General features: G+C 46.2%; 1 protein-coding gene across 3 annotated transcripts in view; it reads right to left on the bottom strand.

Annotated features, from left to right (window-relative positions):
* Positions 1 to 21841, bottom strand: part of LOC109884319 (programmed cell death protein 10-like) — a 35433-nt gene that overhangs the window by 6601 nt on the left and 6991 nt on the right. The window contains exons 2-5 of one of the 3 annotated variants that reach the window (XM_020476295.2): positions 20727 to 20941; positions 20275 to 20328; positions 15389 to 15506; positions 1759 to 1885 (exon numbers count right to left, since the gene is read on the bottom strand). In XM_020476295.2, coding sequence (XP_020331884.1) covers positions 1759 to 1885; positions 15389 to 15506; positions 20275 to 20328; positions 20727 to 20816 — 389 coding nt within the window. In that variant the 5' untranslated portion in view covers positions 20817 to 20941. The remainder of the gene's footprint in view (positions 1 to 1758; positions 1886 to 15388; positions 15507 to 20274; positions 20329 to 20726; positions 20942 to 21841) is intronic. The other 2 variants (XR_004203923.1, XR_004203924.1) reach the window with 2 other exon arrangements.

The raw sequence follows: 21841 nt of genomic DNA, 5'->3' as shown, positions 1-21841 counted from the left end.
CTGTGTCTCAGAAAGATAGTTGGAACTAAAAATCAAATATTTGGACTCATCAGACCAAAGGACAGATTTCTACCGGTCTAATGTCCATTCTCGTGTTTCTTGGCCCAAGCAAGTCTCTTCTTCTTATTGGTGTCCTTTAGTATTGGTTTCTTTGCAGCAATTTGGCAATGAAGTCCTGATTCACTCAGTCTCCTCTAACAGTTGATGTTGAGATGTGTCTGTTACTTCAACTCTTTGAAGCATTTATTTGGGCTGCAATCTAAGGTGCAGTTAACTCTAATGAACTACTGGGTCTTCCTGTCCTGTGGCGGTCCTCATGAGAGCCAGTTTCATCATAGTGCTTGATGGTTTTTGCAACTGCACTTAAAGAAACGTTCAAAGTTCCACAGATTAACTTTTTACATGGAACACCTGTTAATTACAATGCATTTCAGGTGACTACATGAAGTTGGGATGGTAGCCTAGTGGTTAGAGCGTAGAGGAGGCAGGTAGCCTAGTGGTTAGAGTGTAGAGGAGGTAGGTAGCCTAGTGGTTAGAGCGTAGAGGTGACAGGTAGCCTAGTGGTTAGAGCGTAGAGGTGACAGGTAGCCTAGTGGTTAGAGCGTAGAGGAGGCAGGTAGCCTAGTGGTTAGAGCGTAGAGGAGGCAGGTAGCCTAGTGGTTAGAGCGTAGAGGAGGCAGGTAGCCTAGTGGTTAGAGCGTAGAGGAGGCAGGTAGCATAGTGGTTAGAGCGTAGAGGAGGCAGGTAGCCTAGTGGTTAGAGCGTAGAGGAGGCAGGTAGCCTAGTGGTTAGAGTGTAGAGGAGGCAGGTAGCCTAGTGGTTAGAGTGTAGAGGAGGCAGGTAGCCTAGTGGTTAGAGTGTAGAGGAGGCAGGTAGCCTAGTGGTTAGAGTGTAGAGGAGGCAGGTAGCCTAGTGGTTAGAGTGTAGAGGAGGCAGGTAGCCTAGTGGTTAGAGTGTAGAGGAGGCAGGTAGCCTAGTGGTTAGAGTGTAGAGGAGGCAGGTAGCCTAGTGGTTAGAGTGTAGAGGAGGCAGGTAGCCTAGTGGTTAGAGTGTAGAGGAGGCAGGTAGCCTAGTGGTTAGGGTGTAGAGGTGGCAGGTAGCCTAGTGGTTAGAGCTTAGAGGAGGCAGGTAGCCTAGTGGTTAGAACGTAGAGGAGGCAGGTAGCCTAGTGGTTCGAGTGTAGAGGAGGCAGGTAGCCTAGTGGTTAGAGTGTAGAGGAGGCAGGTAGCCTAGTGGTTAGAGTGTAGAGGTGGTAGGTAGCCTAGTGGTTTGAGCATTGGGCCAGTAACCGAAAGGTTGCTAGATGGAATCCCCCGAGCTGACAAGGTAAAAATAGGTCATTCTGCCCCTGAACAAGACAGTTAACCCACTGTTTCTAGGCCGTCATTGTAAATAAGAATTTGTTCTTAACTGACTTGCCTGGTTAAATAAAGGTAAAATCCCAATCTGGTTGAGCGAATGCCAAGTGTGTGCAAAGCTGTCATCAAGGCAAAGGGTGGCTACCATGAAGAATCTAAAGAATATAAACACGCTGTGTTATTTCATAGTTTTGATGTCTTCACTATTATTCTACAATGTAGAAAATAGTCATAAAATAAATAAATAAAAACCCTTGAATGAGTAGGTGTCTCCAAACTTTTGACTGGTACTGTAAATGGAAACAAGAGAATGTGTGCTTGAGAAGTGTGAATGACGCCACAGACGATGTAGTGGGAGGTCTCAGAGCCTGTATGTGTATATGCATGTATGTGTACTGACTTGATGGTCTGTAAGAAGAGTACTCTGTCGTTGATTTCATCCGGGATCTTGCTGAGGATGTGTTTGAGTGCACGGACCTTGTCATTCAAGTCCTGGAACTCCTGCTCAGGCCTGTCAATCATGAACTCTACACACACACACACACACGAAGACAGCCTGAGTCACCATGGAGACAGGTCAACAAGGTGGTGGTGGAATGTAGAGAGAGCATTCCAGAGGCATTAACAGAACAGCCCCACTCAGAGAGCTGTCTGTGTGTGTGAGCAGAGTACTGTGACTGTGTGTGTGTGAGAGCAGAGTACTGTGACTGTGTGTGTGTGCAGAGTACTGTGACTGTGTGGGGAAAGTTAGAGAGAGGTAACACTGTAGTGTAGCCTGGCTAAAAGCAGGAAGTAGTGTGACTGAGGGGGAAGTTAGAGAGAGGTAACACTGTAGTGTAGCCTGGCTAAAAGCAGGAAGTAGTGTGACTGAGGGGGAAGTTAGAGAGAGGTAACACTGTAGTGTAGCCTGGCTAAAAGCAGGAAGTACTGTGACTGAGGGGGAAGTTAGAGAGAGGTAACACTGTAGTGTAGCCTGGCTAAAAGCAGGAAGTACTGTGACTGAGGGGGAAGTTAGAGAGAGGTAACACTGTAGTGTAGCCTGGCTAAAAGCAGGAAGTACTGTGACTGAGGGGGAAGTTAGAGAGAGGTAACACTGTAGTGTAGCCTGGCTAAAAGCAGGAAGTACTGTGACTGAGGGGGAAGTTAGAGAGAGGTAACACTGTAGTGTAGCCTGGCTAAAAGCAGGAAGTACTGTGACTGAGGGGGAAGTTAGAGAGAGGTAACACTGTAGTGTAGCCTGGCTAAAAGCAGGAAGTACTGTGACTGAGGGGGAAGTTAGAGAGAGGTAACACTGTAGTGTAGCCTGGCTAAAAGCAGGAAGTACTGTGACTGAGGGGGAAGTTAGAGAGAGGTAACACTGTAGTGTAGCCTGGCTAAAAGCAGGAAGTACTGTGACTGAGGGGGAAGTTAGAGAGAGGTAACACTGTAGTGTAGCCTGGCTAAAAGCAGGAAGTACTGTGACTGAGGGGGAAGTTAGAGAGAGGTAACACTGTAGTGTAGCCTGGCTAAAAGCAGGAAGTACTGTGACTGAGGGGGAAGTTAGAGAGAGGTAACACTGTAGTGTAGCCTGGCTAAAAGCAGGAAGTACTGTGACTGAGGGGGAAGTTAGAGAGAGGTAACACTGTAGTGTAGCCTGGCTAAAAGCAGGAAGTACTGTGACTGAGGGGGAAGTTAGAGAGAGGTAACACTGTAGTGTAGCCTGGCTAAAAGCAGGAAGTACTGTGACTGAGGGGGAAGTTAGAGAGAGGTAACACTGTAGTGTAGCCTGGCTAAAAGCAGGAAGTACTGTGACTGAGGGGGAAGTTAGAGAGAGGTAACACTGTAGTGTAGCCTGGCTAAAAGCAGGAAGTACTGTGACTGAGGGGGAAGTTAGAGAGAGGTAACACTGTAGTGTAGCCTGGCTAAAAGCAGGAAGTACTGTGACTGAGGGGGAAGTTAGAGAGAGGTAACACTGTAGTGTAGCCTGGCTAAAAGCAGGAAGTACTGTGACTGAGGGGGAAGTTAGAGAGAGGTAACACTGTAGTGTAGCCTGGCTAAAAGCAGGAAGTACTGTGACTGAGGGGGAAGTTAGAGAGAGGTAACACTGTAGTGTAGCCTGGCTAAAAGCAGGAAGTACTGTGACTGAGGGGGAAGTTAGAGAGAGGTAACACTGTAGTGTAGCCTGGCTAAAAGCAGGAAGTACTGTGACTGAGGGGGAAGTTAGAGAGAGGTAACACTGTAGTGTAGCCTGGCTAAAAGCAGGAAGTACTGTGACTGAGGGGGAAGTTAGAGAGAGGTAACACTGTAGTGTAGCCTGGCTAAAAGCAGGAAGTACTGTGACTGAGGGGGAAGTTAGAGAGAGGTAACACTGTAGTGTAGCCTGGCTAAAAGCAGGAAGTACTGTGACTGAGGGGGAAGTTAGAGAGAGGTAACACTGTAGTGTAGCCTGGCTAAAAGCAGGAAGTACTGTGACTGAGGGGGAAGTTAGAGAGAGGTAACACTGTAGTGTAGCCTGGCTAAAAGCAGGAAGTACTGTGACTGAGGGGGAAGTTAGAGAGAGGTAACACTGTAGTGTAGCCTGGCTAAAAGCAGGAAGTACTGTGACTGAGGGGGAAGTTAGAGAGAGGTAACACTGTAGTGTAGCCTGGCTAAAAGCAGGAAGTACTGTGACTGAGGGGGAAGTTAGAGAGAGGTAACACTGTAGTGTAGCCTGGCTAAAAGCAGGAAGTACTGTGACTGAGGGGGAAGTTAGAGAGAGGTAACACTGTAGTGTAGCCTGGCTAAAAGCAGGAAGTACTGTGACTGAGGGGGAAGTTAGAGAGAGGTAACACTGTAGTGTAGCCTGGCTAAAAGCAGGAAGTACTGTGACTGAGGGGGAAGTTAGAGAGAGGTAACACTGTAGTGTAGCCTGGCTAAAAGCAGGAAGTACTGTGACTGAGGGGAAGTTAGAGAGAGGTAACACTGTAGTGTAGCCTGGCTAAAAGCAGGAAGTACTGTGACTGAGGGGGAAGTTAGAGAGAGGTAACACTGTAGTGTAGCCTGGCTAAAAGCAGGAAGTACTGTGACTGAGGGGGAAGTTAGAGAGAGGTAACACTGTAGTGTAGCCTGGCTAAAAGCAGGAAGTACTGTGACTGAGGGGGAAGTTAGAGAGAGGTAACACTGTAGTGTAGCCTGGCTAAAAGCAGGAAGTACTGTGACTGAGGGGGAAGTTAGAGAGAGGTAACACTGTAGTGTAGCCTGGCTAAAAGCAGGAAGTACTGTGACTGAGGGGGAAGTTAGAGAGAGGTAACACTGTAGTGTAGCCTGGCTAAAAGCAGGAAGTACTGTGACTGAGGGGGAAGTTAGAGAGAGGTAACACTGTAGTGTAGCCTGGCTAAAAGCAGGAAGTACTGTGACTGAGGGGGAAGTTAGAGAGAGGTAACACTGTAGTGTAGCCTGGCTAAAAGCAGGAAGTACTGTGACTGAGGGGGAAGTTAGAGAGAGGTAACACTGTAGTGTAGCCTGGCTAAAAGCAGGAAGTACTGTGACTGAGGGGGAAGTTAGAGAGAGGTAACACTGTAGTGTAGCCTGGCTAAAAGCAGGAAGTACTGTGACTGAGGGGGAAGTTAGAGAGAGGTAACACTGTAGTGTAGCCTGGCTAAAAGCAGGAAGTACTGTGACTGAGGGGGAAGTTAGAGAGAGGTAACACTGTAGTGTAGCCTGGCTAAAAGCAGGAAGTACTGTGACTGAGGGGGAAGTTAGAGAGAGGTAACACTGTAGTGTAGCCTGGCTAAAAGCAGGAAGTACTGTGACTGAGGGGGAAGTTAGAGAGAGGTAACACTGTAGTGTAGCCTGGCTAAAAGCAGTACTGTGACTGAGGGGGAAGTTAGAGAGAGGTAACACTGTAGTGTAGCCTGGCTAAAAGCAGGAAGTACTGTGACTGAGGGGGAGGTTAGAGAGAGGTAACACTGTAGTGTAGCCTGGCTAAAAGCAGTACTGTGACTGAGGGGGAAGTTAGAGAGAGGTAACACTGTAGTGTAGCCTGGCTAAAAGCAGTACTGTGACTGAGGGGGAAGTTAGAGAGAGGTAACACTGTAGTGTAGCCTGGCTAAAAGCAGGAAGTACTGTGACTGAGGGGGAAGTTAGAGATAGGTAACACTGTAGTGTAGCCTGGCTAAAAGCAGGAAGTACTGTGACTGAGGGGGAAGTTAGAGAGAGGTAACACTGTAGTGTAGCCTGGCTAAAAGCAGGAAGTACTGTGACTGAGGGGGAAGTTAGAGAGAGGTAACACTGTAGTGTAGCCTGGCTAAAAGCAGGAAGTACTGTGACTGAGGGGGAAGTTAGAGAGAGGTAACACTGTAGTGTAGCCTGGCTAAAAGCAGGAAGTACTGTGACTGAGGGGGAAGTTAGAGAGAGGTAACACTGTAGTGTAGCCTGGCTAAAAGCAGTACTGTGACTGAGGGGGAAGTTAGAGAGAGGTAACACTGTAGTGTAGCCTGGCTAAAAGCAGTACTGTGACTGAGGGGGAAGTTAGAGAGAGGTAACACTGTAGTGTAGCCTGGCTAAAAGCAGGAAGTACTGTGACTGAGGGGGAAGTTAGAGAGAGGTAACACTGTAGTGTAGCCTGGCTAAAAGCAGGAAGTACTGTGACTGAGGGGGAAGTTAGAGAGAGGTAACACTGTAGTGTAGCCTGGCTAAAAGCAGTACTGTGACTGAGGGGGAAGTTAGAGAGAGGTAACACTGTAGTGTAGCCTGGCTAAAAGCAGTACTGTGACTGAGGGGGAAGTTAGAGAGAGGTAACACTGTAGTGTAGCCTGGCTAAAAGCAGGAAGTACTGTGACTGAGGGGGAAGTTAGAGAGAGGTAACACTGTAGTGTAGCCTGGCTAAAAGCAGTACTGTGACTGAGGGGGAAGTTAGAGAGAGGTAACACTGTAGTGTAGCCTGGCTAAAAGCAGGAAGTACTGTGACTGAGGGGGAAGTTAGAGAGAGGTAACACTGTAGTGTAGCCTGGCTAAAAGCAGGAAGTACTGTGACTGAGGGGGAAGTTAGAGAGAGGTAACACTATAGTGTAGCCTGGCTAAAAGCAGGAAGTACTGTGACTGAGGGGGAAGTTAGAGAGAGGTAACACTGTAGTGTAGCCTGGCTAAAAGCAGGAAGTACTGTGACTGAGGGGGAAGTTAGAGAGAGGTAACACTGTAGTGTAGCCTGGCTAAAAGCAGGAAGTACTGTGACTGAGGGGGAAGTTAGAGAGAGGTAACACTGTAGTGTAGCCTGGCTAAAAGCAGGAAGTACTGTGACTGAGGGGGAAGTTAGAGAGAGGTAACACTGTAGTGTAGCCTGGCTAAAAGCAGGAAGTACTGTGACTGAGGGGGAAGTTAGAGAGAGGTAACACTGTAGTGTAGCCTGGCTAAAAGCAGGAAGTACTGTGACTGAGGGGGAAGTTAGAGAGAGGTAACACTGTAGTGTAGCCTGGCTAAAAGCAGGAAGTACTGTGACTGAGGGGGAAGTTAGAGAGAGGTAACACTGTAGTGTAGCCTGGCTAAAAGCAGGAAGTCTTCAGAAAGTATTCAAACCCTTTGACATGTTCCACATTGTTGTTGTTATATACTACATTTAAAATGAATTTACATTTAGGCGTTGTGTCACCGGCCTACACACAATACCCCAAAATGTCAAAGTGGAATTAAGGTTTTATTTTTTTAATTAAATTTTTTACAAATTAATTAACAATGAAAAGCTGAAATGTCTTGAGTCAATAAGTATTCAACCCCTTTATGGAAAGCCTAAATAAGTTTAGCAGTAAACATTTCACATGTGGGACTGGCTGGTCGCCTAGTGGTTAGAGTGTAGAGGTGGCTGGTCGCCTAGTGGTTAGAGTGTAGAGGTGGCTGGTCGCCTAGTGGTTAGAGTGTAGAGGAGGCTGGTCGCCTAGTGGTTAGAGTGTAGAGGTGGCTGGTCGCCTAGTGGTTAGAGTGTAGAGGTGGCTGGTCGCCTAGTGGTTAGAGTGTAGAGGTGGCTGGTCGCCTAGTGGTTAGAGTGTAGAGGTGGCTGGTCGCCTAGTGGTTAGAGTGTAGAGGTGGCTGGTCGCCTAGTGGTTAGAGTGTAGAGGTGGCTGGTCGCCTAGTGGTTAGAGTGGTAGCCTAGTGGTTAGGGTGTAGAGGAGGCAGGTAGCCTAGTGGTTAGAGTGTAGAGGTGGCAGGTAGCCTAGTGGTTAGAGCGTAGAGGTGGCAGGTAGCCTAGTGGTTAGAGTGTAGAGGTGGCAGGTAGCCTAGTGGTTAGAGTGTAGAGGAGGCAGGTAGCCTAGTGGTTAGAGTGTAGAGGTGGCAGGTAGCCTAGTGGTTAGAGTGTAGAGGTGGCAGGTAGCCTAGTGGTTAGAGTGTAGAGGTGGCAGGTAGCCTAGTGGTTAGAGTGTAGAGGTGGCAGGTAGCCTAGTGGTTAGAGTGTAGAGGTGGCAGGTAGCCTAGTGGTTAGAGTGTAGAGGTTTTATTTTTATTTTTTTTATTTTACCTTTATTTAACCAGGTAGGCAAGTTGAGAACAAGTTCTCATTTACAATTGCGACCTGGCCAAGATAAAGCAAAGCAGTTCGACAGATAAAACGACACAGAGTTACACATGGAGTAAAAACAAACATACAGTCAATAATGCAGTATAAACAAGTCTATATACAATGTGAGCAAATGAGGTGAGAAGGGAGGTAAAGGCAAAAAAAGGCCATGATGGCAAAGTAAATACAATATAGCAAGTAAAATACTGGAATGGTAGTTTTGCAGTGGAAGAATGTGCAAAGTAGAAATAAAAAAATAATGGGGTGCAAAGGAGCAAAATAAATAAATAAATAAAAATTAAATACAGTTGGGAAAGAGGTAGTTGTTTGGGCTAAATTTTAGGTGGGCTATGTACAGGTGCAGTAATCTGTGAGCTGCTCTGACAGTTGGTGCTTAAAGCTAGTGAGGGAGATAAGTGTTTCCAGTTTCAGAGATTTTTGTAGTTCGTTCCAGTCATTGGCAGCAGAGAACTGGAAGGAGAGGCGGCCAAAGAAAGAATTGGTCTTGGGGGTGACTAGAGAGATATACCTGCTGGAGCGTGTGCTACAGGTGGGAGATGCTATGGTGACCAGCGAGCTGAGATAAGGGGGGACTTTACCTAGCAGGGTCTTGTAGATGACATGGAGCCAGTGGGTTTGGCGACGAGTATGAAGCGAGGGCCAGCCAACGAGAGCGTACAGGTCGCAATGGTGGGTAGTATATGGGGCTTTGGTGATAAAACGGATTGCACTGTGATAGACTGCATCCAATTTGTTGAGTAGGGTATTGGAGGCTATTTTGTAAATGACATCGCCAAAGTCGAGGATTGGTAGGATGGTCAGTTTTACAAGGGTATGTTTGGCAGCATGAGTGAAGGATGCTTTGTTGCGAAATAGGAAGCCAATTCTAGATTTAACTTTGGATTGGAGATGTTTGATATGGGTCTGGAAGGAGAGTTTACAGTCTAACCAGACACCTAAGTATTTGTAGTTGTCCACGTATTCTAAGTCAGAGCCGTCCAGAGTAGTGATGTTGGACAGGCGGGTAGGTGCAGGTAGCGATCGGTTGAAGAGCATGCATTTAGTTTTACTTGTATTTAAGAGCAATTGGAGGCCACGGAAGGAGAGTTGTATGGCATTGAAGCTTGCCTGGAGGGTTGTTAACACAGTGTCCAAAGAAGGGCCGGAAGTATACAGAATGGTGTCGTCTGCGTAGAGGTGGATCAGGGACTCACCAGCAGCAAGAGCGACCTCATTGATGTATACAGAGAAGAGAGTCGGTCCAAGAATTGAACCCTGTGGCACCCCCATAGAGACTGCCAGAGGTCCGGACAGCAGACCCTCCGACTTGACACACTGAACTCTATCAGAGAAGTAGTTGGTGAACCAGGCGAGGCAATCATTTGAGAAACCAAGGCTGTCGAGTCTGCCGATGAGGATATGGTGATTGACAGAGTCGAAAGCCTTGGCCAGATCAATGAATACGGCTGCACAGTAATGTTTCTTATCGATGGCGGTTAAGATATCGTTTAGGACCTTGAGCGTGGCTGAGGTGCACCCATGACCAGCTCTGAAACCAGATTGCATAGCAGAGAAGGTATGGTGAGATTCGAAATGGTCGGTAATCTGTTTGTTGACTTGGCTTTCGAAGACCTTAGAAAGGCACGGTAGGATAGATATAGGTCTGTAGCAGTTTGGGTCAAGAGTGTCCCCCCCTTTGAAGAGGGGGATGACCGCAGCTGCTTTCCAATCTTTGGGAATCTCAGACGACACGAAAGAGAGGTTGAACAGGCTAGTAATAGGGGTGGCAACAATTTCGGCAGATAATTTTAGAAAGAAAGGGTCCAGATTGTCTAGCCCGGCTGATTTGTAGGGGTCCAGATTTTGCAGCTCTTTCAGAACATCAGCTGAATGGATTTGGGAGAAGGAGAAATGGGGAAGGCTTGGGCGAGTTGCTGTTGGGGGTGCAGTGCTGTTGTCCGGGGTAGGAGTAGCCAGGTGGAAAGCATGGCCAGCCGTAGAAAAATGCTTATTGAAATTCTCAATTATGGTGGATTTATCAGTGGTGACAGTGTTTCCTATCTTCAGTGCAGTGGGCAGCTGGGAGGAGGTGTTCTTATTCTCCATGGACTTTACAGTGTCCCAGAACTTTTTTGAGTTAGTGTTGCAGGAAGCAAATTTCTGCTTGAAAAAGCTAGCCTTGGCTTTTCTAACTGCCTGTGTATAATGATTTCTAGCTTCCCTGAACAGCTGCATATCACGGGGGCTGTTCGATGCTAATGCAGAACGCCATAGGATGTTTTTGTGTTGGTTAAGGGCAGTCAGGTCTGGGGAGAACCAAGGGCTATATCTGTTCCTGGTTCTAAATTTCTTGAATGGGGCATGTTTATTTAAGATGGTTAGGAAGGCATTTTTAAAAAATATCCAGGCATCCTCTACTGACGGGATGAGATCAATATCCTTCCAGGATACCCCGGCCAGGTCGATTAGAAAGGCCTGCTCGCAGAAGTGTTTCAGGGAGCGTTTTACAGTGATGAGTGGAGGTCGTTTGACCGCTGACCCATTACGGATGCAGGCAATGAGGCAGTGATCGCTGAGATCTTGGTTGAAGACAGCAGAGGTGTATTTAGAGGGGAAGTTGGTTAGGATGATATCTATGAGGGTGCCCGTGTTTAAGGTTTTGGGGAGGTACCTGGTAGGTTCATTGATTATTTGTGTGAGATTGAGGGCATCAAGTTTAGATTGTAGGATGGCTGGGGTGTTAAGCATGTTCCAGTTTAGGTCGCCTAGCAGCACGAACTCTGAAGATAGATGGGGGGCAATCAGTTCACATATGGTGTCCAGAGCACAGCTGGGGGCAGAGGGTGGTCTATAGCAGGCGGCAACGGTGAGAGACTTGTTTTTAGAGAGGTGGATTTTTAAAAGTAGAAGTTCAAATTGTTTGGGTACAGACCTGGATAGTAGGACAGAACTCTGCAGGCTATCTTTGCAGTAGATTGCAACACCGCCCCCTTTGGCAGTTCTATCTTGTCTGAAAATGTTGTAGTTTGGAATTAAAACTTCAGAATTTTTGGTGGTCTTCCTAAGCCAGGATTCAGACACAGCTAGAACATCCGGGTTGGCAGAGTGTGCTAAAGCAGTGAATAGAACAAACTTAGGGAGGAGGCTTCTAATGTTAACATGCATGAAACCAAGGCTATTACGGTTACAGAAGTCGTCAAAAGAGAGCGCCTGGGGAATAGGAGTGGAGCTAGGCACTGCAGGGCCTGGATTCACCTCTACATCGCCAGAGGAACATAGGAGGAGTAGAATAAGGGTACGGCTAAAAGCTATGAGAATTGGTCGTCTAGAACGTCTGGAACATAGAGTAAAAGGAGGTTTCTGGGGGCGATAAAATAGCATCAAGGTATAATGTACAGACAAATGTATGGCAGGATGTGAATACAGTGGAGGTAAACCTAGGTATTGAGTGATGAAGAGAGAGATATTGTCTCTAGAAACATCGTTGAAACCAGGAGATGTCATTGCATGTGTGGGTGGTGGAACTAATAGGTTGGATAAGGTATAGTGAGCAGGACTAGAGGCTCTACAGTGAAATAAGCCAATAAACACTAACCAGAACAGAAATGGACAAGACATATTGACATTAAGGATAGGCATGCTTAGTCGAGTGATCAAAAGGGTCCGGTGAGTGGAGAGGTTGGTTGGTGATTTAGACAGCTAGCCAGGGCATCGGTAGCAAGCTAGCATAGGATGGAGGTCTGTTAGCCACCCCTTACGTTCCGTCAGTAGATTAGTGGGGTTCCGTGTGGTAGAGGGGATTAATCCAAATCACACAACAACAACAAAAATAAAAACAATAGATATAGTTATAGAGGCCCAAGAAGAAAATATAATAATAATAATTTAAAAAATAATTTAAAAAAAAATAATAATAAAAAAATTGTCCGATTGTCTATTCAGATAGCAGCCGGTAAGACAGCTAACGGTTAGCAGGCCGCAGATGGGCGTTCAGGTAACGTCGCGACGGAGGAGCCGGCCGAATAACTCCTTCGGGTAGATAACGTCGGCAGTCCAGTTGTGAAGGCCCGGTGGGGCTCCGCGAAGGCAGTAAAACGGGTCCGGATAGGTGACTGCAGCCCAGGTGTGATTGATGGAACTCAGGAGTGATTGACGGAGCTTGCTAGCTCCGATGGTCACACGGATAGCAGCTAGCTAGCTGTGAGATCCGGGTATGAATGTCCAGGGACATGGAGAGAAAAATTGGTCCGGTATGTTCCGTTCCGAGCCGCGCTGCGCCGTACAGAACTGGCGATAGATTTTCGAGCTAAAGGATAGCTGATGACCACAAACCGTGGTTAGCTGAATATTAACGATTTGCCAGTAAAGGAGCTAACTAGCTTCTGAACTAGCTTCTGGATTAGCTTCTGGCTAGTTTCAGGCTAGCTTCTTGGAGTTTCTGGCTAGCTTCTTGGAGGATTACAGATCTGAGGTAAATAATACTTTTTTATAAATATACATTGGTGAGGCGGGTTGCAGGAGAGTGTTTTGAAGATGAGTTGATGGAAAATAAAAATAAAATGTATGTGAAAAAGTTGTAAATATATATATATACAGGACACGACAAGACGAGGACAAAAGACGTCTGAACTGCTATGCCACCTTGGAGACCAAAAGGTGGCAGTTAGCCTAGTGGTTAGAGTGTAGAGGTGGCAGGTAGCCTAGTGGTTAGAGTGTAGAGGTGGCAGGTAGCCTAGTGGTTAGAGTGTAGAGGTGGCAGGTAGCCTAGTGGTTAGAGTGTAGAGGTGGGAGGTAGCCTAGTGGTTAGAGTGTAGAGTTGGTAGGTAGCCTAGTGGTTAGAGTGTAGAGGTTGTAGGTAGCCTAGTGGTTAGAGCATTGGGCCAGTAACCGAAAGGAAGCTAGATAGAATCACAGAGCTGACATGGTACAAATCTGTTGTTCTGCCCCTGAACAAGACAGTTAACCCACTGTTTCTAGGCCGTCATTGTAAATAAGAATTTGTTCTTAACTGACTTGCCTAGTTAAAGGTTCAATCAAATACAAATGTAATAAGTGTCATGGACTCACTCAGCGTACAAGACAAGTGTTAAACATGATTTTTGAATGACTACCTCATCTCTGTAGCTCACACATACAGATACTGTACCACACATACACTGTACCTCATCTCTGTAGCTCACACATACAGATACTGTACCACACATACACACTGTACCTCACACATACAGATACTGTACCACGCATACACACTGTACCTCATCTCTGTAGCTCACACATACAGATACTGTACCACACATACACACTGTACCTCATCTCTGTAGCTCACACATACAGATACTGTACCACACATACACACTGTACCTCATCTCTGTAGCTCACACATACAGATACTGTACCACACATACACACTGTACCTCATCTCTGTAGCTCACACATACAGATAATTGTACCACACATACAGATAATTGTAAGGTCCCCCAGTCAAGCAGTGGATTTCAAACAAAAGATTCAACCAAAGACCAGGGAGGTTTTCCAATGCCTCGCAAAGAAGGGCACATATTGGTAGATTGGTAAAAAAATAAAAAATAAATAACATCCCTTTGATCATGGTGAAGTTATTAATTACACTTTGGATGGTGTATCAATACACCCAATCACTACAAAGATACAGGCGTCCTTCCTAACTAAGTTGCCGGAGAGGAAGGAAACCGCTCAGGGATTTCACCATGAGGCCAACGGTGACCATAAAATAGTTAGAGTTTAAAGGCTGTGATAAGAGAAAACTGAGGATGGATCAAGAACATTATACTCACTCCACAATACGAACCTAATTGAAAAATAGGGAACATGCATCCTGTTCGCAACAATGCACTACGTAAAACTGCCCTGAATACAATGTGTTATATGTTTGTGGCAAATCCAACACATCACTGAGCACCCTGCTTCATATTTCCAAACATGGTGGTGGCATCATCATGTTATGGGTATGATTGTTATCGGCAAGGACTAGGGTGTTTTTTAGGATAAAAATAAATGGAATAGAGCCAAGTACTGGCAAAAATCCTAGAGGAAAACCTAGTTTATTGCATTGCAACAGACACTGAAAGACAAATTCCCCTTTCAGCAAGACAATAACCTAAAACACAAGGCCACATCTACACTGCAGTTGCTTACCAAGATGACCTTGAATGTTCCCGAAGTGGCCTAGTTACAGGTTTGACTTAAATCTACTTGAAAATCTATGGCAAGACTGTCCAGCAATGATCAACTTCACAGAGCTAGAAACATTTTAAAAGAAATATCCAGGTGTGGAAAGCTCTTACAGACTTACCCAGAAACCCTCACAGCTCTTACAGACTTACCCAGAAACCCTCACAGCTCTTACCCAGAAACCCTCACAGCTCTTACAGACTTACCCAGAAAGACTCACAGCTCTTACAGACTTACCCAGAAAGACTCACAGCTCTTACAGACTTACCCAGAAACCCTCACAGCTCTTACCCAGAAACCCTCACAGCTCTTACCCAGAAACCCTCACAGCTCTTAGACTTACCCAGAAACCCTCACAGCTCTTACTGACTTACCCAGAAAGACTCACAGCTCTTACAGACTTACCCAGAAACCCTCACAGCTCTTACCCAGAAACCCTCACAGCTCTTACCCAGAAACCCTCACAGCTCTTACCCAGAAACCCTCACAGCTCTTACCCAGAAACCCTCACAGCTCTTACCCAGAAACCCTCACAGCTCTTACAGACTTACCCAGAAACCCTCACAGCTCTTACAGACTTACCCAGAAAGACTCACAGCTCTTACAGACTTACCCAGAAAGACTCACAGCTCTTACAGACTTACCCAGAAAGACTCACAGCTCTTACAGACTTACCCAGAAACCCTCACAGCTCTTACAGACTTACCCAGAAACCCTCACAGCTCTTACAGACTTACCCAGAAAGACTCACAGCTATAATGGCTGCCGAAGGTGATTCTAACATGTATTGATTCGGGGGTGTGAATACTTATGTAAATTAGATATGGTTGTAATAATTTTTTTCATGAATATGCTAAAATATGTTTTCCCTTTGTCATTGTGGGATAGTGTGTGTGGATGGGTGAGAAGAAAAAAATATACTTTTAATCCATTTTGAATTCAGGCTGTAACAACAAAATATGGAATAAGTCAAGGGGTACGAATACTTTCTGAAGGCGCTGTATATTTAGTATTCAAACAGGAGCGAGGGCGCTCTCACCACTTTGTGTGTGTGTGTAACTATAGCTGAGCTTTTCAAGCTGTGCACAAGAATTCATTACTACCATCAATCAGGCCATGCAGGAGAGGAAATTCTATCCTGGTGGGAGGAAATGTCTCACAGGAGGAGAGGCTGTTAAATTTGTGGAGAAACAGTGCCACCATGAGGAGACAGACAGTACTGTACACAGAGGCATAATGCCTAACGTCTCCTTGGACTGCAGAACAGACAGACACACAAGAGGACAGAGACAAACGCAGAAAGAGAGAGAGAGACCTCCCACATCGCCTGCAGCCATGCGTAGTAGTGACTCGATGAAGTTGACCTCCACGTTTTTCTTCTCCAGGATCTTCATGATGATGTCCTGGGTCAGCCCTGGGTTCTCCTTCTCAGCCTGACAACCACAGAGTACACATCCCCAGGCTCTGCTAATCAACCACAGAGTACACATCCCCAGGCTCTGCTAATCAACCACAGAGTACACATCCCCAGGCTCTGCTAATCAACCACAGAGTACACATCCCCAGGCTCTGCTAATCAACCACAGAGTACACATCCCCAGGCTCTGCTAATCAACCACAGAGTACACATCACCAGGCTCTGCTAATCAACCACAGAGTACACATCACCAGGCTCTGCTAATCAACCACAGAGTACACATCACCAGGCTCTGCTAATCAACCACAGAGTACACATCCCCAGGCTCTGCTAATCAACCACAGAGTACACATCCCCAGGCTCTGCTAATCAACCACAGAGTACACATCCCCAGGCTCTGCAAATCAACCACAGAGTACACATCACCAGGCTCTGCTAATCAACCACAGAGTACACATCCCCAGGCTCTGCCAATCAACCAGAGTACACATCACCAGGCTCTGCTAATCAACCACAGAGTACACATCACCAGGCTCTGCTAATCAACCACAGAGTACACATCACCAGGCTCTGCTAATCAACCACACATCACACATCAGTCTATGACAGGCATCGTCAGCTGGTGGCCTGCAGACCAATTATTATTCATAATAATTTAATATCAATTTACTGTTGAGAGTTGGACTAATAGAAAAAAATCACAAGGTGAATTTTCAACATTTGGTTGTGCATCAGCAGACACTCAATTAGCCCATGTCAGCTACATTGTTATAGATGGGTAATTTAGTCTAGCGGCCAGCTATCTAAACTTGTAGTAAGCAATGTCCAATTACCAACCAGGGTGGGGCCCAATGATCATCAGTTATCATGTTAAAAACTGCAAACATTTGCCTCCACCTTGTGGTAAAGTGTAGAATTGCAGGAAATGTGCTGTAAAATGCTGAAAACTAACATTTTCTCTACACCCCATGGCAAAATGCATAGAATTGCAGCGATCTTAGTCTAAAAACTAACATTTTCTCTACACCCCATGGCAAAATGGATGTGGCTATGCAGACCCACGAGCCACTGCGACCCCCCCCCATGATAAGGTCAGTTTTTTTTTTGTGTGGCCCCCATCAAAGTAACCCATCACTGGTCTATGCCAATGAATTGTCATGGAGAGCTCATTTCCTGCAATTATACCCATTTTGCAAATGGGGCTGAGTGAATGAAAAATAAACAAGTCAATGGAGGTCCCATTATCTTTTCTACATACTTTATGTCTGGTTTCAGTCGTTTAAACTTTAGTTGTTTAAGTTTACACTGAAAACATTTACCATCCCCCCCCCCAAAAAAAGTATATTTACAGTACCAGTCAAACGTTTGGACACACCGACTCATTCAGAGGTTTCTCTTTGTTTTTTGACATTGTAGAATAGTAGTGAAGACATGAAAACTATCTAATAACACATAGGGAATCATGTAGTAACTTCCCCCAAAAAAAGTGTTAGATTTGAGATTCTTCAATGTAGCCACCCTTTATCTTGACATCATTGCACACTCTTGGCATTCTCTCAACCAGCTTCATGAGGTAGTCACCTGGAATGCATTTCAATTAGCAGGTGTACCTTGTTAAAAAGTTCATTTGTGGAATTTCTTTCCTTCTTTCCTTAATGCATTTGAGCCAATCAGTTGTGTTGTGACAAGATAGGAGGGGTATACAGAAGACAGCCCTATTTAGTAAAAGACTAAGTCCATATTATGGCAAGAACAGCCCAATCTGCAAAGTGAAATGACAGTCCAACATTACTTTAAGACATGTAGGTCAGTCAATAAGGAACATTTCAAGAACTTTGAAAGTTTCTTCAAGTCCAAATGTGAGATTTTTGGTTCCAACCGCCGTGTCTCTGTGAACGGATGATCTCTGCATGTGTGGTTCCCACCGTGAAACATGGAGGAGGAGGAGGAGGTGTGATGGTGTGGGGGTGCTTTGCTGGTGACACTGTCAGTGATTTACTTAGAACACAAGGCACACTTAATCAGCATGGCTACCACAGCATTCTGCAGTGATTCACCATCCCATCTGATTTGCACTTAGTGGGACATCATTTGTTTTTCAGCAGGACAATGACCCAACACACACCTCCAGGCTGTGTAAGGGCTATTTGACCAAGAAGGAGAGTGATGGAGCGCTGCATCAGATGACCTGGCCTCCACAATCACCCAACCTCAACCCAATTGAGATGGTTTGGGATGAGTTGGAACGCAGAGTGAAGGAAAAGCAGCCAACAAGTGCTCAGCATATATGTGAACTCCTTCAAGACTGTTGGAAAAGCATTCCAGGTGAAGCTGGTTGAGAGAATGTCAAGAGTGTGCAAAGCTGTCATCAAGACAAAGGGTGGCTATTTGAAGAATCTCAAATATATTTTGATTTGTTTAACACTTTTTTTTGGTTACTACATGATTTCATATGTGTTATTTCATAGTTTTGATGTCTTCACTATTATTCTACAAAGAAGAAAGTAGTTAAACTAAAGAAAAACCCTTCAATAAGTAGCTGCGTCCAAACTTTTGACTGGTTCTGTTTACAGTGCCTTCAGAAAGTATTCAGACCCCTTAACCTTTTCCACATTTTGGTAGGTTACAGCCATTACTCAGTACTTTGTTGAAGCACCTTTGGCAGTGATTACAGCCTTGAGTATTCTTGGGTATGATGCTACAAGCTTGGCACACCTGTATTTGGGGAGTTTCTTCCATTCTACTCAAGCTCTGTCAGGTTGGATGGGGAGCGTTGCTGCACAGCTATTTTCAGGTCTCTCCAGAGATGTTCGATTGGGTTCAATTCCAGGCTCTGGATGGGACACTCAAGGACTCAATTTAAAGAAAATGTCCCAAAGCGACTCCTGCGTTGTCTTGGCTGTGTGCTTGGGGTCATTGTCCTGTTGGCAGGTGAACCTTCGCCCCAATCTGAGGTCCTGAGCGCTCTGGAGCAGGTTTTCATTAAGGATCTCTCTGTACTTTGCTCTGTTCATCTTTACCTTGATCCTGACTAGTCTCCCAGTCCCTGCCTCTGAAAAACATACCCATAGCATGATGCTGCCACCACCATGCTTCATTCTAGGGATGGTGCCAGGTTTCCTCCAGACGTGACACTTGGCATTCAGGCCAAATAGTAAATCTTGGTTTCATCAGACCAGAAAATATTGTTTCTCATGGTCAGAGTTTTTAGGTGCCTGTTGGCAAACTCCAAGTGGGCTGCCATATGCCTTTTTCTGAGTAGTGGCTTCCGTCTGTGCACTCGACCATAAAGGCCTGATTGGTTGAGTGCTACAGAGCTGGTTGTCCTTCTGGAAGGTTCTCCCATCTCCACAGAGGAACTCTAGAGCTCGGTCAGAGTGACCATCGGGTTCTTGGTCACCTCCCTGACCAAAGCCTATCTCCCCTGATTGCTCAGTTTGGCTGGGCAGCCAGCTCTAGGAAGAGTCTTGGGGTTTCCAAACTTCGTCCAATTAAGAATGATGGAGGCCCTGTGTTCTTGGGGACCTTCAATGCTGCAGAAATTGTTGGGTACCCTTCCCCAGATCTGTGCCTCGACACAATCCTGTCTCTACGGACAATTCCTTCGACCTCATGGCTTGGTTTTTACTCTGACATGCACTGTCAACTGTGGGAACTTATATAGACAGGTGTGTGCCTTTCCAAATCATGTCCAATCGATTGAATTTACCACAGGTGGACTCCAATCAAGTTGTAGAAACATCTCATCCTGCTTGCTAAAATACCCCTCAGGACTATTCTGTTTCTCATAAACTCCTGTCCTTTCCCATGAAGAGTGATTTGGTGTATGGGTCCTTACCTTTATAAAATGCTGTCCTGTCCCTCCACCTCCCTACCTTTATAAAACGCTGTCCTGTCCCTCCATCTCCCTACGTTTATAAATGCTGTCCTGTCCCACCACCTCCCTACGTTTATAAATGCTGTCCTGTCCCTCCACCTCCCTACGTTTATAAATGCTGTCCTGTCCCTCCACCTCCCTACATTTATAAATGCTGTCCTCTCCCTCCATCTCCCTCCCTTTATAAATGCTGTCATGTCCCTCCACCTCCCTACGTCTATAAATGCTGTCCTCTCCCTCCATCTCCCTCCCTTTATAAATGCTGTCCTTTCCCTCCATCTCCCTCCCTTTATAAATGCTGTCATGTCCCTCCACCTCCCTACGTTTATAAATGCTGTCATGTCCCTCCACCTCCCTACGTTTATAAATGCTGTCCTCTCCCTCCCTTTATAAATGCTGTCATGTCCCTCCACCTCCCTACGTTTATAAATGCTGTCCTGTCCCTCCATCTCCCTCCCTTTATAAACGCTGTCCTGTCCCTCCACCTCCCTTTATAAATGCTGTCCTGTCCCTCCACCTCCCTCCCTTTATAAATGCTGTCCTGTCCCTCCACCTCCCTCCCTTTATAAACGCTGTCCTGTCCCTCCACCTCCCTCCCTTTATAAATGCTGTCCTGTCCCTCCACCTCCCTCCCTTTATAAATGCTGTCCTCTCCCTCCATCTCCCTCCCTTTATAAATGCTGTCCTGTCCCTCCATCTCCTCCCTTTATAAATGCTGTCCTGTCCTGTCCCTCCATCTCCCTACGTTTATAAATGCTGTCCTCTCCCTCCATCTCCCTCCCTTTATAAATGCTGTCCTTTCCCTCCATCTCCCTCCATCTCCCTCCCATCTCCCATGAAGAGTGATTTGGTGTATGGGTCCTTACCTTTATAAATGCTGTCCTGTCCTGTCCCTCCACCTCCTTACCTTTATAAACGCTGCCCTCAGGGTCTGTGCTGCCGACAGCTTCACTCTCTCCAACTGTAAACACATTATCAATGCATCAAAACCCTTCTAACAGATATCTTCTCATTAACATAGCATATACACACACATCTCACAAACAAGGAAACACAGAGCTATACTAATTAGCACAACATGAAAACACTTCAAACTGCATAGCTAGTAGCTACATACATGGAAGTTCATCTCATTAGCTAACACAGCAGAAACCCCCTACAGTGCACTGGTACACACAAACACCATTGAAGAAGAGTGTGTGTGGTTTGGTTTTACTATCCTTGTGGGTACCAGAAGTCCTCACAGTGATAGTACAACAAGGAACTTTGGGGAAAAGTGTATCTGGGTATAACCTTACAGAGAACACACACACACACACTGTGTGAAGAAACACTGCATCTTTACCCAATCCTCTTTACCTCGTGGAAGACGGGGTACATCACAGTGTAGAGTGTCATGGAAACCATCGAGGTCATCTCCGCTTCATTCTTCATCTCTTCCATTGTCATCCTCGTCCAGAGGCCCACGTGTGTGTACGTGTGTGTGTATGTGTGTGTGTACGTGTGTTTCTGTGTGTGTTGTGAAGGCCGCTACAGGGACAGGGATCGCTTCAGAGAAGGCTGGGGGGCAGGACCTGAGGAGCGAAGGGTCCACGGGAGAGCATGGGAGGAGGAAGAGGACAGAGAACACAATCCAATGTTACATAAAGTAGGTTATGAGGAGAGGAGGGGAGGAGGAAGAGGACAGAGAACACAATCCAATGTTACAGAACCTACTTTTTGACTATAATACCGCATTTAGGCTACTTTATTGCTTCTGGTTGAGGTCAAAATGTAGGCCTTATTTTTTTCTGTGCTAGTAATGTCTATGTCAACAAACAACATCTAGCCTTGGAGGGCGATGACTATGTATAACCAGGTAAACATTCCATCTGCGCCTCCCAAGTGGCAGTGCTAGAGGCGTCACTTCAGAGTCAGGTTAGAGCCCGAGCTGTGGCAGTGCTAGAGGCGTCACTGCAGAGTCAGGTTCGAGCCCGAGAGTGGCAGTGCTAGAGGCGTCACTGCAGAGTCAGGTTAGAGCCCGAGCTGTGGCAGTGCTAGAGGCGTCACTGCAGAGTCAGGTTCGAGCCCGAGCGTGGCAGTGCTAGAGGCGTCACTGCAGAGTCAGGTTCGAGCCCGAGCGTGGCAGTGCTAGAGGCGTCACTGCAGAGTCAGGTTCGGGCCCGAGCGTGGCAGTGCTAGAGGCGTCACTGCAGAGTCAGGTTAGAGCCCGAGCTGTGTCGCAGCCACGACCGGATGTTGTTATGTCCCTTTCCTGAGCACGTCAACCAGGAGAAATAAATCCATAGTGCCTTTGCGTGGTAGGCTAGGGCACGTATCATCAGGTCTAGCTTGACCGATACCCAGCCTAATGTCTGAAATATGCCTCAAACTCATCACATTTACATGTGGAGGAAAGTTCACATAGGTTTGCAGTGGTTAGGATTTATCAGGCCATCAATGGTGGAGAACAGCACTCTCTAATTATTCAGAGT

Source organism: Oncorhynchus kisutch, linkage group LG18, assembly GCF_002021735.2.
Source record: "Oncorhynchus kisutch isolate 150728-3 linkage group LG18, Okis_V2, whole genome shotgun sequence".
NCBI classification, from domain to species: domain Eukaryota; kingdom Metazoa; phylum Chordata; class Actinopteri; order Salmoniformes; family Salmonidae; genus Oncorhynchus; species Oncorhynchus kisutch.
This window is presented reverse-complemented; position numbering and strand designations above follow the sequence as displayed.